At 35.5% G+C, this 21,798-nt stretch overlaps 2 protein-coding genes across 10 annotated transcripts in view; one reads left to right on the top strand and one right to left on the bottom strand.

Moving 5' to 3' along the window:
- Window positions 1–21,798, top strand: part of FAM149B1 (family with sequence similarity 149 member B1) — a 63,635-nt gene that overhangs the window by 19,667 nt on the left and 22,170 nt on the right. For 5 of the 6 annotated variants that reach the window (XM_067710582.1, XM_067710584.1, XM_067710581.1 and 2 more), the window contains 4 exons: window positions 7,802–7,944; window positions 8,730–8,846; window positions 16,025–16,192; window positions 19,792–19,979. In XM_067710582.1, coding sequence (XP_067566683.1) covers window positions 7,802–7,944; window positions 8,730–8,846; window positions 16,025–16,192; window positions 19,792–19,979 — 616 coding nt within the window. Of the gene's footprint in view, window positions 1–2,820; window positions 3,002–7,801; window positions 7,945–8,729; window positions 8,847–16,024; window positions 16,193–19,791; window positions 19,980–21,798 lie in introns of those variants that run through there. The other variant, XM_067710583.1, reaches the window with a different exon arrangement.
- The window catches only part of DNAJC9 (DnaJ heat shock protein family (Hsp40) member C9), a 34,096-nt gene continuing 27,802 nt past the window's right edge, over window positions 15,505–21,798 (bottom strand). For 3 of the 4 annotated variants that reach the window (XM_067710587.1, XM_067710589.1, XM_067710590.1), the window contains one exon: window positions 20,226–21,397. Coding sequence is in view for 2 of the 4 variants with exons in the window: in XM_067710590.1 (XP_067566691.1) it covers window positions 21,353–21,397 (45 nt within the window). In the remaining 2 variants the exon portion in view is untranslated. Of the gene's footprint in view, window positions 15,617–20,225; window positions 21,398–21,798 lie in introns of those variants that run through there. The other variant, XM_067710588.1, reaches the window with a different exon arrangement.

The following is a 21,798-nucleotide window of genomic DNA, read 5'->3' as shown; positions in this document are numbered from 1 at the left end:
CCGCAAAAAAAAAAAAAAAAAAAAAAAATTCAAATTTACGGATGCAGCTAAAGTAGTTCTTATAAAGACATTTATACCTTTAAATACCTATTTTAGAAAAAGAAGAAAGCTTTAAAATGAGTAACCTAAGTTTCTACCTTAAGATGCTAGGAAAGAAGAGTAAATTAAATCCAAAGTAGAATGAAAGAATTAAAAGCATAATTAATCAAATAGAAAATAGGTAAATAAAAGAGAAAATGAACAAGTCCAAGAGTTGATTCTTTGGAAAGATTAATAATTAATAAGCCCTCTAGTGATACTAGTCAAGGAAAAGCAATAAAATGCAAATTACAAATATCAGGAATGAAAGAGATGTCACTACAAATTCTACAGACATTAAAAGAATATTAACAGAATAATATATACAATTTTATGCCAATAAATTCCATAACTCAGATGAAATGGACAAATTCCTCAAAAATCTGAATAGTTGTAAAACTCTTAAACTAAATCAAGCAACTCTCACAGAGAAAGCTCTAGGCTTAGGTGGAAGAACATACGTTTGTGGAAGAAATAACAGTCACACAAACTTTTCCCCAAAACAGGAGCATTTTCTATTCACTTTATGGGTCAGCATAATATTGATGCCAAAACCTGACAAAGACAATATAATAAAAGAAAATTATGAGATGGGACTTCTAAATAGTGTGGCAGAGTGAGTAGCTTGACAAATCTTCCCCCAAAGCAACAATACACTGGATATAATTGTCTAAAGCAATCATTTCAGGATTCTGAAAATTGACTAAAGGTACACAGCAAATGGAGTAGCAGTTATTCATGAAAATCAATAGAACTTTGAGTTAGGAACAATAAGAGTCTGTTCAACTTTAAAGGGACAAACTATGAAAACTAGCAGCTTCACCACCAGAGAGGGCTCAATAGATTTGGAATGGAACTTGGATGAACTCTAAGTTCAATAGCATTGTCAACAACAGTAGCACATTCGGTAGCATATGAACAAGGAAAAACAGTGGCTCAGATAGTCTGAGGTTTCAATACTAACTAGGGCAAAAAATGGATTGGCAGACTATCCAGAAATTTATTAAGGAGGTCTGGGAAATAAGTCGTAGGAGGGCCTAATAAACTCTCCACATATCCATGCAGGAGAGACCAGAGAGGGCCCAAACTATGCACACACAAATGGCTGACTATGAGTCAGCACACAAATGCAAAGGAGATGCGACGGCACAGAAATTAAGAGCCAAGGCAGCCATTAAAAACTGCTTGAATTTGAACACAAAGTAAACTTTAAGACATAAAATACTACTAGAAACAAAAGGACATCTCCATAATGATAAAAAGGCCAATTCTTTAGGAAAATAAAGTAGTTATAAATGTATACACATCTAACAACGAAGCCTTAAAGCATATGAAGCAAACTACAGAATTTAAAAGAGAAATGGGAAACATAACAGTTGTAGCTGGAGACTTCAATACCCCACTCTCAATACTTGATAGAACAACTAAACAGAAGATCAGCAAGGATATTGAAGACTTGAACGGTGCTATCAACCAACTTGACCTAATTGATTCTATCCAATGACAGCAGAATATATAATCTTCAAGCATACAAAAAACAAGTTTCATAAATCTAAAGGGATTGAAATTGTACTAGGTATGTTCTCCAACCATGTTGGAATTAAGTTAGAAATCAACAATGGATATAAATTTGGGATATCCCCAAGTATTTGAAAATTAAACACTGTTCTTTTAAATAACTGATGGGTTAAAGAACAATCTACAAGGGAAGTTAGAAAATATTTTCAATTGAATGAAAATGGAAAAGCAGAATATCAAAATTTATAAGACATAACTAAAGTGGTGCTTAGAGGGAAACTTACAGCTTTAAATACCTATAGAAAAAGAAATCAAGCTTATAGACACGGAACAGATTGGTGATGACGGAGGTGGGGTTGCGGGGTTGGGTGAAATGGGTGAAGCATGTCAAAAGGTACAAACTTCCAGTTATAAAATAAATAAATCATGGGGATGTAATGTACAGCATGGTGACTATAGTTAATAATACTGTATTACATATTTGAGAGTTGCTAAGAGAAAAGATCTTAAAAATTCTCATCATAAGGAAAAAACTTCTGTAACTATGTATGGTGATGTGCTATGGAGATCAATTCACCAAATATACAAATATTGAATCATTATGTTATGAAACTAACATAATGTTGTATGTCAATTATACCTCAACAGAACAAAAGTGCCTACAGAAAAATGGAGCATACTGAATCAATAACATAAGCTTCCACCTTAAGAAACTAAAATAGACCAAATTAAATCCAAAGGAAGCAGAAGGAAGGAAATAAAATAATACAGATGAGAGTAGAAATTAATGAAACAGGAAACAGAAAAACAATAGAGAAACTCAATAAAGTCAAAGTTCTTTGAAGAGTCAACAAAATTGATAAGTCTTTAGCTACTTTGACCAAGAAAGAAGACGACATAAATGAACAAGATTAGAAATAAAAGTGAGGACATAACTGTTGACCTTACAGAAAGTAAAAGGACTAGGGAAATATAATAAGCAGCTTCATGTCAAGAAATTAGATAACTTAGATATAACAGGTAAATTTCTAGGAAGACACAATTACCAAACTGACTCAAAAAGACATTAATAATCCATACAGATATATATTAATTAAAGAAATTAAATAAGTAATTTAAAATCTTCCTACAAAGAAAAGCCCAGGCACAGATGGCTTTACTGGTAAATTCTACCAAATATTCAAAGAATAAATAATAACCACCTTTCATAAACCCTTTCAGAAAATAGAGGAAGAGACACTTCCCAACTCATTCAGTGAAGCTAATATTACCCTGATACCAAAGCCAGACAAAGACACCAGAAGAAAAGAATTCTGTATGTAAAAAATTCTCAGGAATTCACAAAATGAACAAACAGAACTGCTTAGCACCAATACATGAGTTTAACAAGGCCACAAGATACAAGGTCAGTATAAAAACGTCAACTGTATTTCTATATATGCTTAAATATTTAAAGAAGAAATAATACCAATCTTTCAGAAAAGAGGGAATGGTTCCTAAATCATCCTATGAGGCCATCCTATAACACCATAGTCAGACAAAGGCATCACATGAAGAGAAAACTACACATTAATATTCCTCTTGAAATTATACAAAAAACTTTAAATTATTAGCAAACCTAATTTAGCAACATAAAGGGATTATTTACCCTGAGTGGGATTTATCCACGAATGCACAGCTGGTTCAACATCAGAAAATTAAATTAATACATTATAGTAATGTGAAAAACTGACATGATTATCTCAATAGACACTTTGAAAAAGCATATGATAAAATCCAACACCCACTCATGATAAAAACTCTCACAAAACTAGAAAATAAAAGGGAACTTCATCAACCTGACAAAAGGCACCTAAAGCTAATAGTGTATGTAATGGGAAAAGACTGAATATTTTCCTCTTCAGATCAGAACAAGATAAAGATGTCCATTCTTGCCACCTTTATTCAGCATTGTATTGGAGGTTCTAGTCAGTGCAATAGACCAAAATAAGGAAGTAAAAGCCATCCACAGTGGAAAGGAATAAGTTAAACTATCTTCATTCACAGATGACATGATGTAGAAAATCCTAAAACTTTCCCTCCGCCCCCACCCCAACTCCATCTACTAGAACTAAGAAATGAGTTCAGGACGGTCACAGTATATCAGATCAATTTACAAAAATCAATTGTAAATGTGGTATATTTATGTAATGTAATATTATTCAGCTATAAAAAGGAAAGAAATACTAATACATGCTACACTATGGATGAACCTTGAAAACATGCTAAGTAAAAGAAGCCAGATACAAAAGGCCACATGTTACATGGTTTCATACATATGAAATATCCAGAGGAGCAAATCTATAGAGACAGAAAGTAGATCAGTAGTGGGCAGGGGCTGGGCAGAGAGAGGAATGGAGAGTGATGGCTAATGGAGCCAGGGTTTCTTTTGGGGTGAAAATGTTCTAGAATTAGATAGTTGTGATGGTTGCACAACTGTGCATATGCTGCAAACCACTGGGAATACACTAAAACCACTAAATTTTACACTTTCAAAGGATGAATTTCATCGTATGGGAATTGTATCTAAATTTTTAAAACCTATTGTATTTCTACACATTAGTAATGTATAATCTGAAAGTGAAAATTAAAAATAAATTCAATTCACAAAGAACAAAAAATTGTTAGGGATAAACTTAATGAAAGGAGAACAAGACTTATACACTGAAAAATTTAAAACATTGCTGAGAAAAATGAAATATAAACAAATAAGAGACATTCCATGTTCATGGATTGGACGACTAAATACTGAGATGGCATTTTTCCCCAAATTGATCTATATATCCAATGCATTCCCTATTCAAATCCCATCAGGCTTTTTGTAGAAACTGATAAGCTGATCCATATTGACATGGAATTGCAAAAGACCCAGATTAGTCAAAACAATTTTGAAAAAGAAGACATGGACTTCCCTGGTGGTGCAGTGGTTAAGAATCCGCCTGCCAATGCAGGGGACACGGGTTCGAGCCCTGGTCTGGGAAGATCCCACATGCCACAGAGCAACTAAGCCCGTGCGCCACAACTACTGAGCCCACGAGCCACAACTACTGAAGCCCGCGTGCCTAGAGCCCATGCTCTGAAACGAGAAGCCACCACAATGAGAAGCCCGCGCACCACAATGAAGAGTAGCCCCCGCTCGCCACAAGTAGAGAAAGCCTGCACACAGCAACAAAGACCCAACTCAGCCAAAAATAAATAATAAAGTAAATTAATTAATTTATAAAAGAAGACAGAGAACTTACTCTATCACATTTCAAACTTAATGGTACAGTAATCAAAACAGTATGGTAATGGCATAAGGATAGGCCTATAATTCAATGGCACAGAATAGAGAATCTAGAAATAAACTCATATTTATGGTCAATTGACTTTTAGTGATGACAATTCAACAGGGAAAGGATATTTTTTCCAATAAATGTTGCTGGGACAATTGGATATCCATATGCAAATTGGATGAATTCAGACCCTTACCTTACATCATACAGAAAACTTACTCAAATTAATTATAAATTTAAATGTAAGTGCAAAAACTGTCATTCTATTTTTTTTTAATTTATTTATTTTTGGCTGCGTTGGGTCTTTGTTGCTGTGCATGGGCTTTCTTTTTTAGTTGCGGTGAGCAGGGGCTACTCTTCATTGCCGTGTGCGGGCCTCTCATTGAGGTGGCCTCTCATTGCGGTGGCCTCTCTCGTCACGGAGCACCGGCTCTAGGCACGCGGGCTCTAGAGCGCAGGCTCAGTAGTTGTGGTGCAGGGGCCTAGCTGCTCTGCAGCACGTGGGATCTTCCCAAACCAGGGCTCGAACCCGTGTCCCCTGCATTGGCAGGCGGATTCCTAACCATTGCGCCACCAGGGAAGCCCCTGTCATTCTTTTAGAAGAAAACGTATGAGAAAACCTGCAAGACTCTGGATTAGGCAACGAATTCATAGATATGACACGACAAAAGCACAAGCCTAAAAAAATGGATAAATTTGACTCCATCAAAATTAAAATCTTTTGTGCTCCCAAATACACTATCAAGAAAATGAAAGAACAAGCCACAGACTGGGAGAGAATATTTGCAATACATATATCTGACAAAGGTCTTGCATCCAAAACTTAAAACTCCATATGAAGGAGATAAATAGACCAGTTGAAAACAAATGAGCAAAAAGCTTGGACACTCTGTAAAAGAAAACATATGAATGGCCAAGTAGCATATAGAAAGATGCTCAATATCATTATCATCAAGGAAATGCAAATTTAAAACGGTCATGATACACACTCACTAAAATAGCTAAAACTAAAAAGACTGACCATACCTAGTATTAGCCAGGATGTGGAGCATATTTAATGCTCACACATTTCTTGTGGGAGTGCTAACCTGTACATTTATTCTGTGATATAGTTTTAGTAGTTTATTTTAACATTAAACATCCACTCATTATAAGACCAGTAATTCTACTGCTAGGTATTTATCTGAGAGAAATAAAAATATATGTCCAGAAAAAGATTTGTGCATGAATGTTCATATATTTACTCATAATAAAAAATATTGTAAATAATGCAAATGTCCCTCAACAGGAGAATGGATAAACAAATCGTGGCATATTCTTACAACGCAATACTATGTAGTGAATGTAATGTAATGAATACTAACACATGCAACAACATCGGTGAACCTCAAAAACATTCTGCTGAAAAACATTCCACCTCTCTCACTGAATCCGTCATCAAGTTTTGTGTATTTTATCCTCACAATGTATCTCATGTCTTTTTTTCCCCTTTTCTTTTTTCTTTTTAAAAATTGAGATATAGTTGACATATAACATTGCATTACTTTTAGGTATACAGAGTAATAATTTGATATATGTATATAATGCAAAACACAAAAAAGTACATCCTGCATGATCCTGGTTATATGAAGTTCTGTAACAGACAAAACTAATTTATAGTGCTATAAATCAGATCAATGGTTTCATGACATGGGGAACAGGAAACTTCAGTTGCACAGGGGTATGAGGGAACATTCTGGGGTATCAGAAATGTTCTTCTACATCTGGAAAACAATGGTGGTTACTTGGGTGAATACCTTTGTCAAATGTCATTGTGCTGTAGATACTTGAAATGTTATTGTATGTAAACTATTCCTCAATAAGGTTTATTAAACTTTCTAAATACTCAAAGAGTTAAGGGATAAGATAGCATCCATTAAAATTATTGGAGGTTTTAAAACAAAGCAGGTAGAGATTTTAATTTAAGAAAAGACAGATATGAAAATTCAGTTTAAAATCTTAGACATGAATAGCATTTGAAATATCTGAGTAGATAACTGGACATAACTACTATATGTAAACTGGACCCAGTGAAACAGAATAGTAGTGAATTGAATGAGAGAACTAAGAAAATCACCTAGGGGCTTCCCTGGTGGCGCAGTGGTTGAGAGTCCGCCTGCCGATGCAGGAGACATGGGTTTGTGCCTCGGTCTGGGAAGATCCCACATGCTGCGGAGCGGCTGGGCCTGTGAGCCATGGCCGCTGAGCCTGCACGTCCGGAGCCTGTGTTCCGCAATGGGAGAGGCTACAACAGTGAGAGGCCCGCGTACCGCAAAAAGAAAAAAAGGTGTAACTTTTCTTCCATCGGAATGTAAAAGGGAACATAAAAACAGATGAAGTAGAGAGTAAGCAGAGAATCAGATAACATGATCAGATTCACATTTTATAGCCATCCTTTTGGCTGCTGCAAAAGGATAAATTATAGGGCAAAGATTTAATGTAAACTGTCAGGTGAAAAATGCAGACTACAAAGTAATATATATATGGGATTGACTGTCTACCTTACGCTCTAAAAAGAATACTGGAACCAAGCAACTATAATAAAATTAACAATCATTATCTTTGAGTGGTAGAATTATTGGTAATTTTTATCTTTCTTTATACTTTTCTGGATATTTTTGATGAAGAAAATGTTACTTTAAAAACGTAGATATTTCCACAAATTTTCTTTAAATAGGAATAGGGAGGCCATCTGAATATTGTAAGATCCCAAAACTCACTAACTTAACTTTTCTTTCACACAAGTGGACTAAATATTGAAAATAAAACAGAATCTGATTGCTTTCAACCTTTATGATTATTAACAGAGATTGAAGCTCATCTAAATATTTTGGGGTGATAATTTCTTTTAGGAACTTGATCAAAATGCCACTGAAAAAGTCCACGCAATGTTCACAGCCATTGACGAGCTCTTGTATGAGCAGAAGTTGAGTGTACATATTAAAAGTCTACAAGAAGAGTGCCAACAGTGGACATGTAGCTTTCCTCACCTCAGGTATTGGAGCCCTTGTATATTCATGGCTAATACTAAAATTTGAAGAGCAGATTTCCAAGAAAGCTTGTATTCTGAAATCTCTATGGGCATAGATTTATATAAATGAGGCAATGTGGTATAAAGCCTCAGATGACAGAAAACTCATGTTGATGGAAGTTTCTCAGAGTTTTCATAACTACCTATATTGTCCTAATCAAGTAAAAACAAATTCTATACCAGTAAGTGTGATCTGTGTACTATGGCTGTCCAAACAGCCTTGCTTTTGAACAAGAGGGTCAGAAAATGTATTTGATTACACTGTTGTCTATAAGTAAATTCTTATGCATGTATACTTGAAAGCAAACATAGGCTATTAGGAAGCTTTCCTTAGAAACCGCATTAGTGCACTTACTACACATACTTAAAATTTATAAAGCTTCATGTTCTTAAGAATATAATTCAGTTTTCACTAATTTGGCCTGGCTTTCACCCACTTTGGCAAATTTAATGAAGATTGCTATAGGGGATGGAGGGAAAATTACAAATGTTTGCCCAGTTCCCTTGGATTTTTTTCAGTGGGGTGGAAAAGCTTTATCCTTTCTATCTCCATTGTAATAGGAGAGAGATATACCTTTAAAAAGGCTCTGGATTCACATTTCTCTCAAGAATCATTCTAAATCAGTAACGGACTAAGTATGTACTAGACTTCTATGTAGAGCCATCAAATTTGTTCCAAAAATACCTACATTTTGTATGTATGCCAGGTGAAGGTGCTTAATTATCTCTTTATGTTCTTCACTTTGAAGGATTCTGGGTAGGCAGATAATCACTCCAAGTGAAGGTTATGGACTGTATCCTAGATCCCCTTCTGCTGTTTCAGCTTCACATGAGGCAACAATGTCTCAAGAAAGAGATTCTACTATGTAAGTATTCTAATATGTAAGTACTTATGTATTCTAATGTGCAAGTATTATATTCTACTAGTTATACTAAGGGATTAAAATACTTCTTCCTATTTATTGGTATTTAGTAAAGCACAGCAAATTCTGTAAGATTGACCATAGTCTTTATGCATATTAGAATTTTGTTACTTAGTTTTTTGTTCAAAAGTAAGACATTCTCTAGGATTTAAGGGTTATTCAGATTCATATATATCTATGTCCATCTATAAATCTAGGCACTTCCCTCTTGGAATAAATGTGTAGATAGACTGGTTTAAAGAAATTCAGGGATCTAAGAAACAGACTTTAAAATTTTTTGAAAAAAATTCTGAAAAGTCATTTTCTTAAACATATAATACTAATTAAAACTTAATTTCTTTATAGAAGTTAAACTGGTATTAGTTTATCAGCTTAAAATGGGTAATTAGTACACTAGCTAAAATGGCTAATTCTTTAACACCTCAAACTCTTTATTTTTATTTTTACTTTTTAAAAATATTGGGAATTCCCTGGCGGTCCAGTGGATAAGACTCTGTGCTCCCAATACAGGGGGCCTGGGTTCAATCCCTGGTTGGGGAACTAGATCCTGCATGCATGCTGCAACTAAGAGTCCCCATGCTGCAACTAAGAAGCCCGCATGCCGCAACTAAAGATCCCATGTGCCACAACTAAGACCCAGCACAGCCAAATAAATAAATAAGTAAATAAATAAATTCCTTTACTTTTTCCTAAGACTGTAATTTTACTTATACTGATACCTTCTAAGAGTTGTAGTAATACTTTCTTTTGATGCCTTTTGGGGCTTGTAGTAATTTCATCAGACCACAAAGTAAAACATTATTGTCTTAGGCCAGTTAAGGTTATGAGATCTGGGTTATCAACTAACTGATTTTTGGTCAGAGAATGGGATTTGTTTACTTCTTTCAAAGTGATTTAAGCTCAAGCTTCTGGTCACTAGGCTGAGCTTTCTTTCTAAATTTAAACCTCATGTATTACATCAATAAGCCTTTTTAAGTTTACTCCTTTTATATAAAGGTCAGACTTTTACAAACTAATGTCTCCCACAGAAATGATGTATCCTTTAATTCTCACTGACCAAAATTACATAACTTATGTCCTGCTATTAAGATATATTTACCTGATCTATTAGTATAAACTTTATATATGCCTTATTATTTTATAACTATAAATAGCAGTTCCATTTAGAGATTCCAAAGAAATAAGGAACAAATCTGAGCAGTTAGCTCCTCCTTTTTTAGGACATCTGGCTAAATCATCATTCTGCAACTTAGTACAGGCAACCTTTCTTTCCTTTTTACTTGCTACCACCACTGCTGCTTGGTGCTTCTTATTTTTCGTTCTGCTTTTCTGGATTATTTGACTTACAGTTTTCAATAATTATCTTTCTTTACTATACAGATGAAACAATTACCTATCTATACTTTATATACAGAGATATTTAAATGAAACAAGTTATTCAGCTATATTAGCATGTCACTACTTATTGAAAATAATAACAAATTAAATATAATCCATATTTATTTTCCTATCACTACCACTTTGTCCATACTTGATACTTTCTATCTTGAGTACCATTAATGAACTCATTGCGTTTCAAAATATTTATATATTTTAATTAACCATAATTATTATTGATGCTCAAATTGTTACAACTTGGCCATGTCAAGCTAGTTCCTTTGTTTTTGTCTTGAATGTTTCCTTGTTTTCTGGTTACAATAGGATGCTCCAGGCCCATCCTGGAAAAAAATTGTTTCTTCCTTTAAGGCATGGTATCAGCTGAAATTCAAGGAAATCTGATTCCTTTGAGAGGCTACTAGTATTTGAGAACAAAATTTGGGTAGTGAGGGTATGTAAGTTGGTGATGCTGCTGCAATTCTGCCACTTTTTGTAATAAGTGGTGTGAAAAAATGTGTCAAGAATTCATTTTGATATTTTTCAGTTTAACAAATCAGTTTTCCATAAAATATGAGGTTGATCATCTACTTTCTACAAAAATAACATTTCAAATTATATCCATTCTTGCCCCTCCACATTACATCAGATTCTCCTTTTAAAGTTCAGCGTTAATCCTTTCTGTCCCCACTTAAAAATCTTCAATAGCTTCCCAGTGAATTTAAGATACAAATCTAAAATTATATCATAAGCTGGCCCCAGCCTACATCTCTACCTTTATCTTCTGTCACTCTCTCTCTCATTCATTCATCCTCCCACACTGGATTTCTTTCAAATCTCAAATGTACTAAACAAGGTATTCGGTCCAGCTTCCATTCTTGAGGAGTTCTTGGGCCAGAGGAGAGTAGTATAATAAACAACACAAAAATACAGTCTCTTCCTTTTTGTATCTCTAACACCTCGTACAATGCGTAGAACATGGTTAGCATCAACTTATTTTTTTTTTACTAAATCATATTTATATGAAAACAAACTCCATGAAAATGAATTAATTGATATTATGGTGGCAAAACAATGTTATCAATCAAGACAAGTTAGTGTCTAGGTCAAAATGGAATTCCAGGAACTTTATAACAATAGAAGATGGTGGCAGCATAAGGAGAAAACACAGCCCAGAAAAGGACCATGAAGAAGATGAGTCTGAGGACATTTCCATTTGAAAAGAAACTATGCAGTCATCTGCTTCAAGTTAGCTTAAGGGGCTTACCTACCCTTACTTTAAATACATACCTCAACAAAAATTAACTATAATATCTAATAAGTTGCTAAAGTATATGACTATATGCAGAATTATAACCCTTAAAAAATCATTAAAGAATGGAGAGCTCAGAAATAAACCTCTGCGTATATGAGTAAATAATTTTCAGCAAGGGCGCCAAGACTACACAATGCGAAAGGACAGTCTCTTCAACAAATGGTGCTGGGGAAAGAATGCAAAAGAATGAAGTGGGACCCTTATACCATATACAGAAATTAACTCAAAATGGATTTTATAGACCTAAATGGAAGACCTAGAACTATTAAAACTCCTAGAATAAAACACAGGGGAAAAGCTTCAGGATATTGGATTTGGCAATGATTTATTGGATAGAACACCAAAAGCTTAGGCAACAAAAAGCAAAAATAGACAGATGGGACTACATCAAACTCTAAATTTTCTGTGCGTCAACAGAAACAATCATCAGAGTGAAAAGGCAACTTATGGCATGGGGGAGAATATTTGCAAATTGCATGTCTGATAAGGAGCTAGTATCTAGAATATATGAGGAACTTCTACAATTCAACAACAACAACAAAAATAACCCAATTAATAAATGGACAAAGGGGGGCTTCCCTGGTGGCACAGTGGTTAAGAATCTGCCTGCCAATGCAGGGGACACGTGCTGTGGAGCAACTAAGCCCGTGCGCCACAACTACTGAGCCTGCGCTCTAGAGCCAACGAGCCACAACTACTGAGCCTACATGCTACAACTACTGAGGCCCATGCGCCTAGAGCCTGTGTTCTGCAACAAGAGAAGCCACTGCAATGAGAAGCCCATGCACCGCCATGAAGAGTAGCCCTGGCTCGCCACAACTAGAGAAAGCCTGTGCACAGAACAAAGACCCAACGCAACCAAAAATAAATAAATAAAATACAATAAAAAGAAAATGTGGTATATACATACGATGGAATATTACAGAAGGAAATCCTGTCACATGCTACAATAGGGATGAACCTCAAAGATATTATGCTAAGTGAAATAAGCCCGTCACAAAAGGACAAATACAATATGATTCCAGCCATCTTTAGTATCTAAAGTAGTCAAATCATAGGAACAGAAAGTACAAGCGGAGTTGCCAAAGGGAGGGGAGGAAGGGGAAGGGGCAATGAGTGTTTAATGGATATCAGAGTTTCAGTTTTGCAATATAAGAAAGTTCAAGAGATCTGTTGAACAATAATGTGAACATACTTAACACTGTTGAACTGTATGGTTTTAAATGCTTATGATGGTGTATTTAATCTTATATTGTTCACCACAGTTTTTAAAATATCATTAAAGTGACATGGTATGGTTTCTCCTAAGCCCACCTCCCTCATGTCACTCATTACAAATTATAGCTTTTGCTTTCATTTTCTTTGATTTTTTTTTTTTTTTACAACTGTCCTAAATGCAAGAGCCCAGTCAAGCTAATTACAAATCAGACTTTTTCAGACATAAAGAGCTTTCTGAAGCTCTCCAAAACCATGGAGATGTTCTCTTTCCGTTTTTCTACTGGTAGGGCCATCCACAATCATATTTCCTTTCCTAGTGTACTAAGTTATATTTTCTTCCTTTTGGCATCATGAGATCACAACTTCATGTAACTTTCCTCTATTTTGATCATCGCTAGAGGTCCACTGGAAGATAAGTTGGTCTGAAATGGAGTTGAGAGTGGTTAATTGTACTTTTCAGATCCTAGTCAGGAAGGAGAGAGCTCTTGGCCACTTGTTCCTCCTAGCCAACCTGGAGGGCCTTGCAGTGATCACCTCCATGAAGGCTGCAGAATTCTGCCTCCTAAGGCCTACACCTGAGGGCTGGCTCCAAATTAAACTCTTTGTTTAAATAAGAAACCCAGCAAAGTCATTTTATCCTCCATGCATGTGGGAGAAGAATAAAGTGGCAATGATTTCTTTCCGCTCACAAGAAAACAGATCTGAACTTAAATATTACTATCAGGGCAATACATTATTAGATAAGACCACTGTTATTTTTTTAGTAAGTAAGAGAATTACAAACATTTTAGAAGTTAAAGGTTATTTTCCAGACATGGTAATCTCTGAAGTCTGATGATTTAAAAGATCCCTTTGTTAGAAACAACATTTGCAAAGACAGCTTTATGATGTAGAATACTATCTGTTCTTTGCTGCAGCTTTAGGGGAAATGGGAACACTTTTCCTTCTCATCTAACTGAAAATTTTTTTAACTGACAAAAAGGCCTATACTTTGTTAGAAAAGCCTATTTTTTTTTCAGAGCAAGTAATTCCATTAGTTACCACTGACTAAAAAATGATTGGTTAGTAATACAAATGGAACGATACAGTAGCACAATAACATAAGGAATGCTGGGAGTGCAGTGTTTGACATGGGTTTGACAGCTTTTAATTTTGTCATGTTGTCATGTTCAAAAAAAATACTAACACCACTGTTTTATAAAAGAAATGACATATTAACACAAAAAAGCATGTCTCAAAATAAGGACAGTCCTTTTCAAGAAAGGGCATTTTGTAGTCTTACTGAGCATTGTTCTTATTTTGCTCATTTTGATGTGGATCCGTAAAAATTTTGTCATGGATTGCCATAAATCTGTTGACTAGATTTTGGGTATCACTGTTTAGAATTTCAGAACAGAGACTTAAAAAACCTAAAGTCTCAAGTTTAGAGACTTTTATAAACGATAATACCAGCTGGTTTTGATATATTTGTTCTTCAAACTGTTTTCCCATCTCTTATTGTCTCTCTGTCCCCCATGCCTCCTGCCATGGTCCAGGCTCTCATCAGCTTACCAGCTCTTGTTTCATCTTTTGCACTAGCCTCCTAACCACATTATCCTCTTCATCACCACCATAGTCATCTTTTAAAGCAAGGATGCTGTCATTCCCCTTCTTAAAAACTTCAATGCCATTGCTATCAATTAGCCAAAGTTAACAAAGTACTTCACAGTCTGGCCTAATACCCTTCCAACCACTTCCTATGAACAATACACCTTATTTAACGGCTTACATAACAGAGAAATTTCTCTTTTAAAAGAAGTCTGGAGGAAGGGTATCTAAAGATAGTACAGTGGTAGTATGGTGTTTTCAGGGTCCTAGACTCATTTCATCTTTCTGCTACATTGTGCTAGCCCAGGATACTTTTCCTGAGTTTTGGGGTTTTTCTTGGTGGTCCAAGACAGCTGATAGAGTTCCAAACATGACATTCACTTTCCAGGTAGCAGGAAGCAGGAAAGGCATAAGGGCAAAAGGGCACCCCTTAAAGCTAACCCAGTTCTCTTTAAACAGCCTCCCCAGAGTCCCACATAACAATTCTGCTCATATCTCATTGGTCACATCTGGCTGCAAGGTGGTGGGAAATGTCATCTTTGAGGTGCGTGTATTGCTCTCCTGAATTAAATTGGCATGATGTATTAGGAGAGGCAGGGAGAATCGATATTGGGGGCACCTAGCGTTCTCTGCCACATATGTATAGAGTTTTTTGAAATTACTGTACATATTTTATAATCTTTTTATAATTACCATTTTATTATGGGAATCTTCCATTTTGTCCCCCAACATTAATTTAGTAACCTCATAGAATTCCACTGCATGAATATACCATTATTTAAACAACCAATCCCCTATCCTATATTTTGAAACAGTTGGGCCAGTTTTGAATTTTAGCAATTATAAGCAGTTCTGTGATGATAATTTTTATAGCTAAATCTTATAGGTCATATCCTCGAAGGAAATCCCCTACAAATGAAACCACTGAATCAAAGTGTATTTCTGTTTTAAGGTTTCTAATGCATATTTCCAAAATGTCTTCCAAAAAGATTTTCCCACTAGCCTTGCTGAAAAGTGCCATAGGTTTATTCTTTTTTCATTGTTTAAAAAATACTTAAGGTACAAAAAGGTATAAAGAATAACACAAAGCATACATTGGTTATATTTAATATTTGGTTAAACTGAGAGCCATTTAAAAAATTGTACTGCTCAGATTTGACTGACTTTCTCCAAAGTAAACCTGCTGAAGTGAAGGCGTCATCATATATTCGTTGAATACCTGGGTAGGATGAGAAATTTAAATAGAAGTAAGGGAAGATACTTGCCCTTTAGGAGTATACATTTTGAACAATGACGGAGTTATTGAAATAAGCATATAACTTCCTGAGGTACTTTAAAGAGCTAATTATGAATGTAAATATTATTAGATTTTTAAAAATATTTTATAGCCATAGCTGTTGCATCTGAAAAGATAGCAAGCAGTATTCAATAGTGCATAATATACCTAAGCAGAGTGGGTCTATGGCTAGTATTTATTTATTCCTGTTCTGAGAAATAACAGGTATTAAGGTTTAGAGTAGCCCAGGAAGGTGTCACTAGGGCAAGGGACCTTGAGCTGAAACTTGTGCGAATGAGTTCCTTTGAGAACTGTTTATGTTGAACATAATTAATATTTTTCCTCTTCCAGATTTGGTATTAGGGGAAAGAAGTTACATTTTTCATCTTCATATGCTCCTAAAGCATCTTCCATTGCCAGATCCCCTAGCTTGTGTTCTATGGAAAGAGAAGAGGAAGACTGTATAATCTTCTCGGAAGGAATAATAGAGGAATACCTAGCATTCGACCACACAGATATGTGAGTATTATGTCTTTTAAACTTTTTACTCCCCTGCTATTTTGTTGTTAATATCTATTTTTTCTAAAGTATACTACCAATACTACCTATAATTAAGTTGATGTCTGTTTATTTCTTTTCTATTAGTTCTCAGTTATCCAGTGTCATGTACTTAGTTGATATAAATTCCTATTGCTTTCATATACCAGTCTTCCTTGTATATTTTCTTCCTACACACGCCATTTGCCTCTTCCTGAGATTAAACATTTTTTAAATGAATTTTTTTCTCCACATAATTTGATTTTCCTCTTTGTAAAGTATCACCAGTAACTCATGAAAACTTTATTCATCTGATTCTAAATCCAGTGCTCTCCTCACTATTCCATGCTACTTTTCTGATATATTAAACTCTTAAATTATTCCTCTAAGCCTTTAAAAGCTCAGAATTGATAGTCACAGTAGTACATCTAGAAGTGAGAATTTCATTTTAGGCTGTGAGGCTGTGGTTAGGTCTAGTTAGTGTCACATGATTCTGGACTTCTTCCCATATTTCCTACTGTGCCATGTTTACTACATGCTCAAGGTACACAGTCCTAGGGTCAGGTAAACACAACCCAGATTTCCAAACATAACACCGTTGAGCTAGCTCATTGTTCCAAGGGAATCATAAGTATGCTGTTTTGGTTTTGCAGAGATTGCCCCCTTCCCTTTCACTTCATCTGGCCTGAGTCAAATTATCCATATTTTCTCTTCCTTTTTCCTCAAAGGTCTTTTCCCTTCATTTTAGCTTATAAAAAATACAGTAGATTTAACTAATTTAAAATGTGATGTTCATGGCTCATAGGTGTCCCTGGGGCATCTCTTCCCCTTTCCTGATAGTAAACTGAAATGAATTTTCAGGTAAAATGGAAGATTTTTAGAAAGGCAGTCTTCTCTTTAGAGATATCACTGAGATATTGAGATGTGATGAATGAAAGCATGTAAGTTTGGAAGAAAATGAGATATGAAAGATTTTTTTTAAAATAACTTGGGAATAGGGAAGGTCTTTCTAACCATAGCACAAAATCTACAAGTCATTTAAGAAATTCTTTAAAAAACTACATAAAATAGTATTTCTGCATAGAAAAAATTCATAGAGTCAAAAGACAAATGACAAACTGGCAAAAATATTTGCAGTTCATGCATAGACAGAGGCTTAATTTCCTTAATATGTATATCAGTAAGGAAAAGATTAAAGATGAAACAAAGAACATGAATAGTTCACATTATAAGAAGATGGATTTTAAATATATGAAATGGAATTCATTCACAATTAGAGATACAAATTAAAACTATAATGAGTATTCTTTTACATGTCAGACTATCAAAGAACAAAAGATAAAGGAGGTTAATAATTCCTTGAATGAGAAAAGAGGCATATTCTTTCACTACTGGAGAATTATACCACCTATTTATTTATTTATTTATTTACTTAGGTTTATCAAAAATTTATTCTTCTTTATTGTCAGCACGTTCCATGGTATGGATGTACCACAGTTTGTGCACCTGTGGAAGGACACCTGGGCTATTTCTAGCTTTTGGCTATTATTAATAAAGCTGCTATGAACATTCACACACAGATTTTTATATGAACAAAAATTTTTATGTCTCTGGGATAAACGCCCGAGAGTATACTTTCTGGATCCTATGTATACCACCTCTTTAAATTGAAATGCACATACCCTTTGACTCAATAATTCTATTTATAGGAATTTATCCTACAGATATAATATCCATGTAGCCAAAGAAGTACATACATATTGTTCCCAACTTAAGATGAGTTGACTTATGATTCCTTGATTTTGCGATGGTACAAAAGTGATACATATTCAGTAGCAACTGTACTTTGAATTTTGATTTTTTTTCCCTTGGCTGGCGATATGCAGTATGATACTCTCTCGGGATGCTGGGCAGCGGCAGCAAGCTGTGGCTCCCAGTCAGCCACACAATCATGAGGGTAAACAACCAATATACTTAAAACCATACAACCATTGCTTTTCGCTTTCAGTAGAGTATACAATAAATTACATGAGATATTCAACACTTTATTATAAAATAGTTTTTGCGTTAGATAATTTTGCTTAGCTGTAGGCTAATGTAAGTGTTATGAGCACATTTAAGGTGGGCTACGCTAAGCTATAATGTTCAATAGGTTAGGCCTATTAAATGCATTCTTGACATGATATTTTCATAAGTTCATTGGGCTGTAACCCAATATGTAAGTTGAGGAATATCTGTAGAAGGGTATTAATTGCAGTATTGATTATAAAAGCAAAGGTTAGTTGATCAATAACTGTCTAGTTAGATATATTATGGTATATCCAATGGAATACTCTGCAGTTATTTTTGTTTGTTTGTTTGTTGCAGTTATTTTTAAAAAGAGGCAGATTTATATACATTGATAGGGATCATGGACAAGATACACTGACAGAAGAGTGAGGTGCAGTACAGTGTATAATGTAACTATCTCTCTGGACCTACGTGTTTGCTTCTGAGAATGGGGACTGGGGGACAGAGATGTAGGAGACTTATTTTTCACTACATACATATATTTCCTTCTATACAATATGAATTTTTATCATATGACTATGTTATCTCCTCTAAAAAGAAATATAAATTGAAATACATTTAATGCTAATCAGCCTCCTCTGCCACTTAATGCCAGGCTAGCTCTTCCTTGGGAAAGGAGAAGCAAAGGGAGTCTGGCTGCCCTGCTTAAATCTCTTAGCATCCTTCTTACCTGCCTACAGTTTCCTATTTCATTCTTGAGCACTTTGTTGCCCCAGGAGTAACTTTCACTGTAAAGGTACTTCTCTCCACCCAAGCCAGTTCCAGAATTTGCTTTGTCTTAGTTTATAATACATCTGTCATAGATAAGCACATCCATCAGCCAAATTTTCTTCCCCCAGAAATCTGGGGCTACTGGCACTCATTGCCAGAGAAGAGACAGACTTGCCTAACTGGAAGTTTCTGGATTATAGATACACAGTCTCCAGAAGAGTCTCAGAGTAGTTTCCTGTGCTGTTGGGCTTCCCTCTTTTTCCTTTACAGCCAATTACCAAATGTTTATTTGGATTAGTAAAAGTATACTAATTTTAATAATCTATGTGGACTACTTCCCTAATGAATCATTGCCTCAAATAATTATGCAGCATAATCACAGTTATATGTGCATCGTTAAATGTGTCAAGTTAATATTAATCTAAATGTTACCCAGTTACAACAAAAAGAGTATTTTTGTGTGCTTAATTGTCATAGGTTGCTTGTTGATCAATTTTAAATGCCCATCTATTTAAAGCTTAAAAAAGTACAATGATTCTGTCTTCTTTTTCTTGTTCTATTTTTTTGGCAGAGTAGGGGGGTGGGGTAGGATGGATGTAAAAAGGGAAATGCAGAGTCTCCTCTGTTGAAAACTCCCTTAGTTCACAAGCCTATTTAATACCTGTGCTATATATGCGGGGAGGAAGGGGGGGGTGGTGGCGGGGAGGAGCATAAATCACACTCCTAAGCAGCCAAAAGACAGTGGTGAACACCCAGTGAAGAATAACCATGAAGTCTTTCCTTCTTGCTTCTGTTAACAGGGAAGAGGGGTTTCATGGAAAGAAATCAGAAGCAGCTACAGAGAAACAGAAATTAGGGTACCCACCTATTGCTCCATTTTACTGCATGAAAGAGGATGTCCTTGCTTATGTGTTTGACGATGTGTGGAGCAAGGTCCTAAGCTGTATGGAGCAGCTGACACGTAGTCACTGGGAGGGATTTGCTTCTGGTAAGGCTCTTTGTGAAAACAATATAAAAAAATAATTGTTTATGCTTTCCAAACCGTAACCAGTCTATTAAATTATATGTTCATTAGTACTAAAGAATCATATTTGTATTTCTCATAGAAACTAACAGATATTTGGAAAGTATCTGGGAATGAGTGCATAAGTAACAAGGCCTACTCTATGATGACTAGATAGAGATTGTGCTTTCTCTTTGAATATAATTATTTGTGAGAAAAAACATGTGCAAATACATTTAAAAAACTGCTTTATTGAAGAATTGATATACAATAAACCAATCATATTTCAAGTGTATTATCTGATAAATTGACCTATGTATACAGCCATGAAACCATGAGACAATCAATACAGTGAATATATCCATTACCCTCAAAGTTAATAACCTTGTAATCCCTCCCTCCTGCCCCTACCTGACCCACCATCCCCAAATGACAAGTTATCTGCTTAAATGGTATCATGTAGTATTTACTCTTCTTTTGTCGGCTTCTTTCCCTCAGTGTGATCATTTTGACAGTCATCCATGTCACTGTGTGTGTCAGTAATTTATTCCTTTTATTGTTGAGTTGTATTCCATTGTTCCACAACTTGTTTATCCATTTATCTGTTGATGGACATTTGGATTGTTTTCATTTTTGGACTATTAATGCTGTTATGAACACTAATGTACAAGAATTTTGACACATATTTCCTTTTCTCTTGGGTAGATTTCTTCAAGTGAAATCGTTGAATTATATGGTTAAATGTATATTTAACTTCTTAAGAACTGTCTGTATTGATTTTCTATGTTGCACAAAAATTATCACAAACTTAGCAGCTTCAAACAACACACATTTATTATCTCACAGACTTGTGGGTCAGAAGTCCAGGAACAGCCAGCTAGTCATTTACTTAAGATCACACAAGGCTGCAATCAAGGTGTTGGCTAAGGCTGGGTTCTCATGCAGAGGCTCAACTAGGAAAGGATCCACTTCCCCTTTTGTGTGTTTTTGGAAGCATCCAGTTTCTTGTAGCTGTAGCAGTCATGGCAGCTTATTTCTCCAAAGCCAGCAAGAAAGACTGAGAGCTAATCTGCTAGCAAGACAGAAACTTATATAACATAATCATGGGGGTGACATCCCATCACTTTTACCATCATCTTTTGATCTGAAGCAAGTCACAGGTCCTGCCCATGCTCAAAGGGAGGGGTTTAAACGAAGGTGTGAACATCAACAGCTGAGAATCATGGTGGGGGGTGGGGGGTGCACCTTGGAATTTGTCCACTAGTCTTCCCACTGGCCCTTAGTGATTCATGTGCTCCCACAGGCAAAGTACATTCAACTCCCTTCAAAGGTTTCCAAGAGAATCATCTATTACAGCATCAGCTCCAAAGACTTTGAATCAGGTCCTGGTATGAATGAAGTTCCTGGATGTAATACAGGAAGTGAAATTACTGGGGCACAATTCCTTTCCATCTATAAACCTATGAAACTAAAGCTTATATACACAGGTATATAAACATCTAACTATATAATCCAGCCATTCTACTCCTAGAGACAAGTTATTTGACCCCAACACACCCAACATACAATAGTGGGCCAGGAAAAAGATAACCATTATAGACACTCCAGTTAAAAGGCTGGGGTCAGGGAGGTGAGAGTAAAAAAGGGTCCACAGCAATTCTGAAATCCAGCTGTGAAAATACTGGGAGTTCCTTCATTAAGTTTTAATTAAGGCCTGGAAATAATCCTCTCAGCTTTCTGCTCTACCCTCTGAGCTCTTGGTTTTGACCTCTGAGTCATCCTTCCTTTTTCATGAAACATAGCA

Source organism: Pseudorca crassidens, chromosome 16 (genome assembly GCF_039906515.1).
Source record: "Pseudorca crassidens isolate mPseCra1 chromosome 16, mPseCra1.hap1, whole genome shotgun sequence".
In the NCBI taxonomy this organism is placed as follows: domain Eukaryota; kingdom Metazoa; phylum Chordata; class Mammalia; order Artiodactyla; family Delphinidae; genus Pseudorca; species Pseudorca crassidens.
Note: the sequence above shows the minus strand (reverse complement) of the source record. Positions and strands in the feature narration are given on the sequence as shown.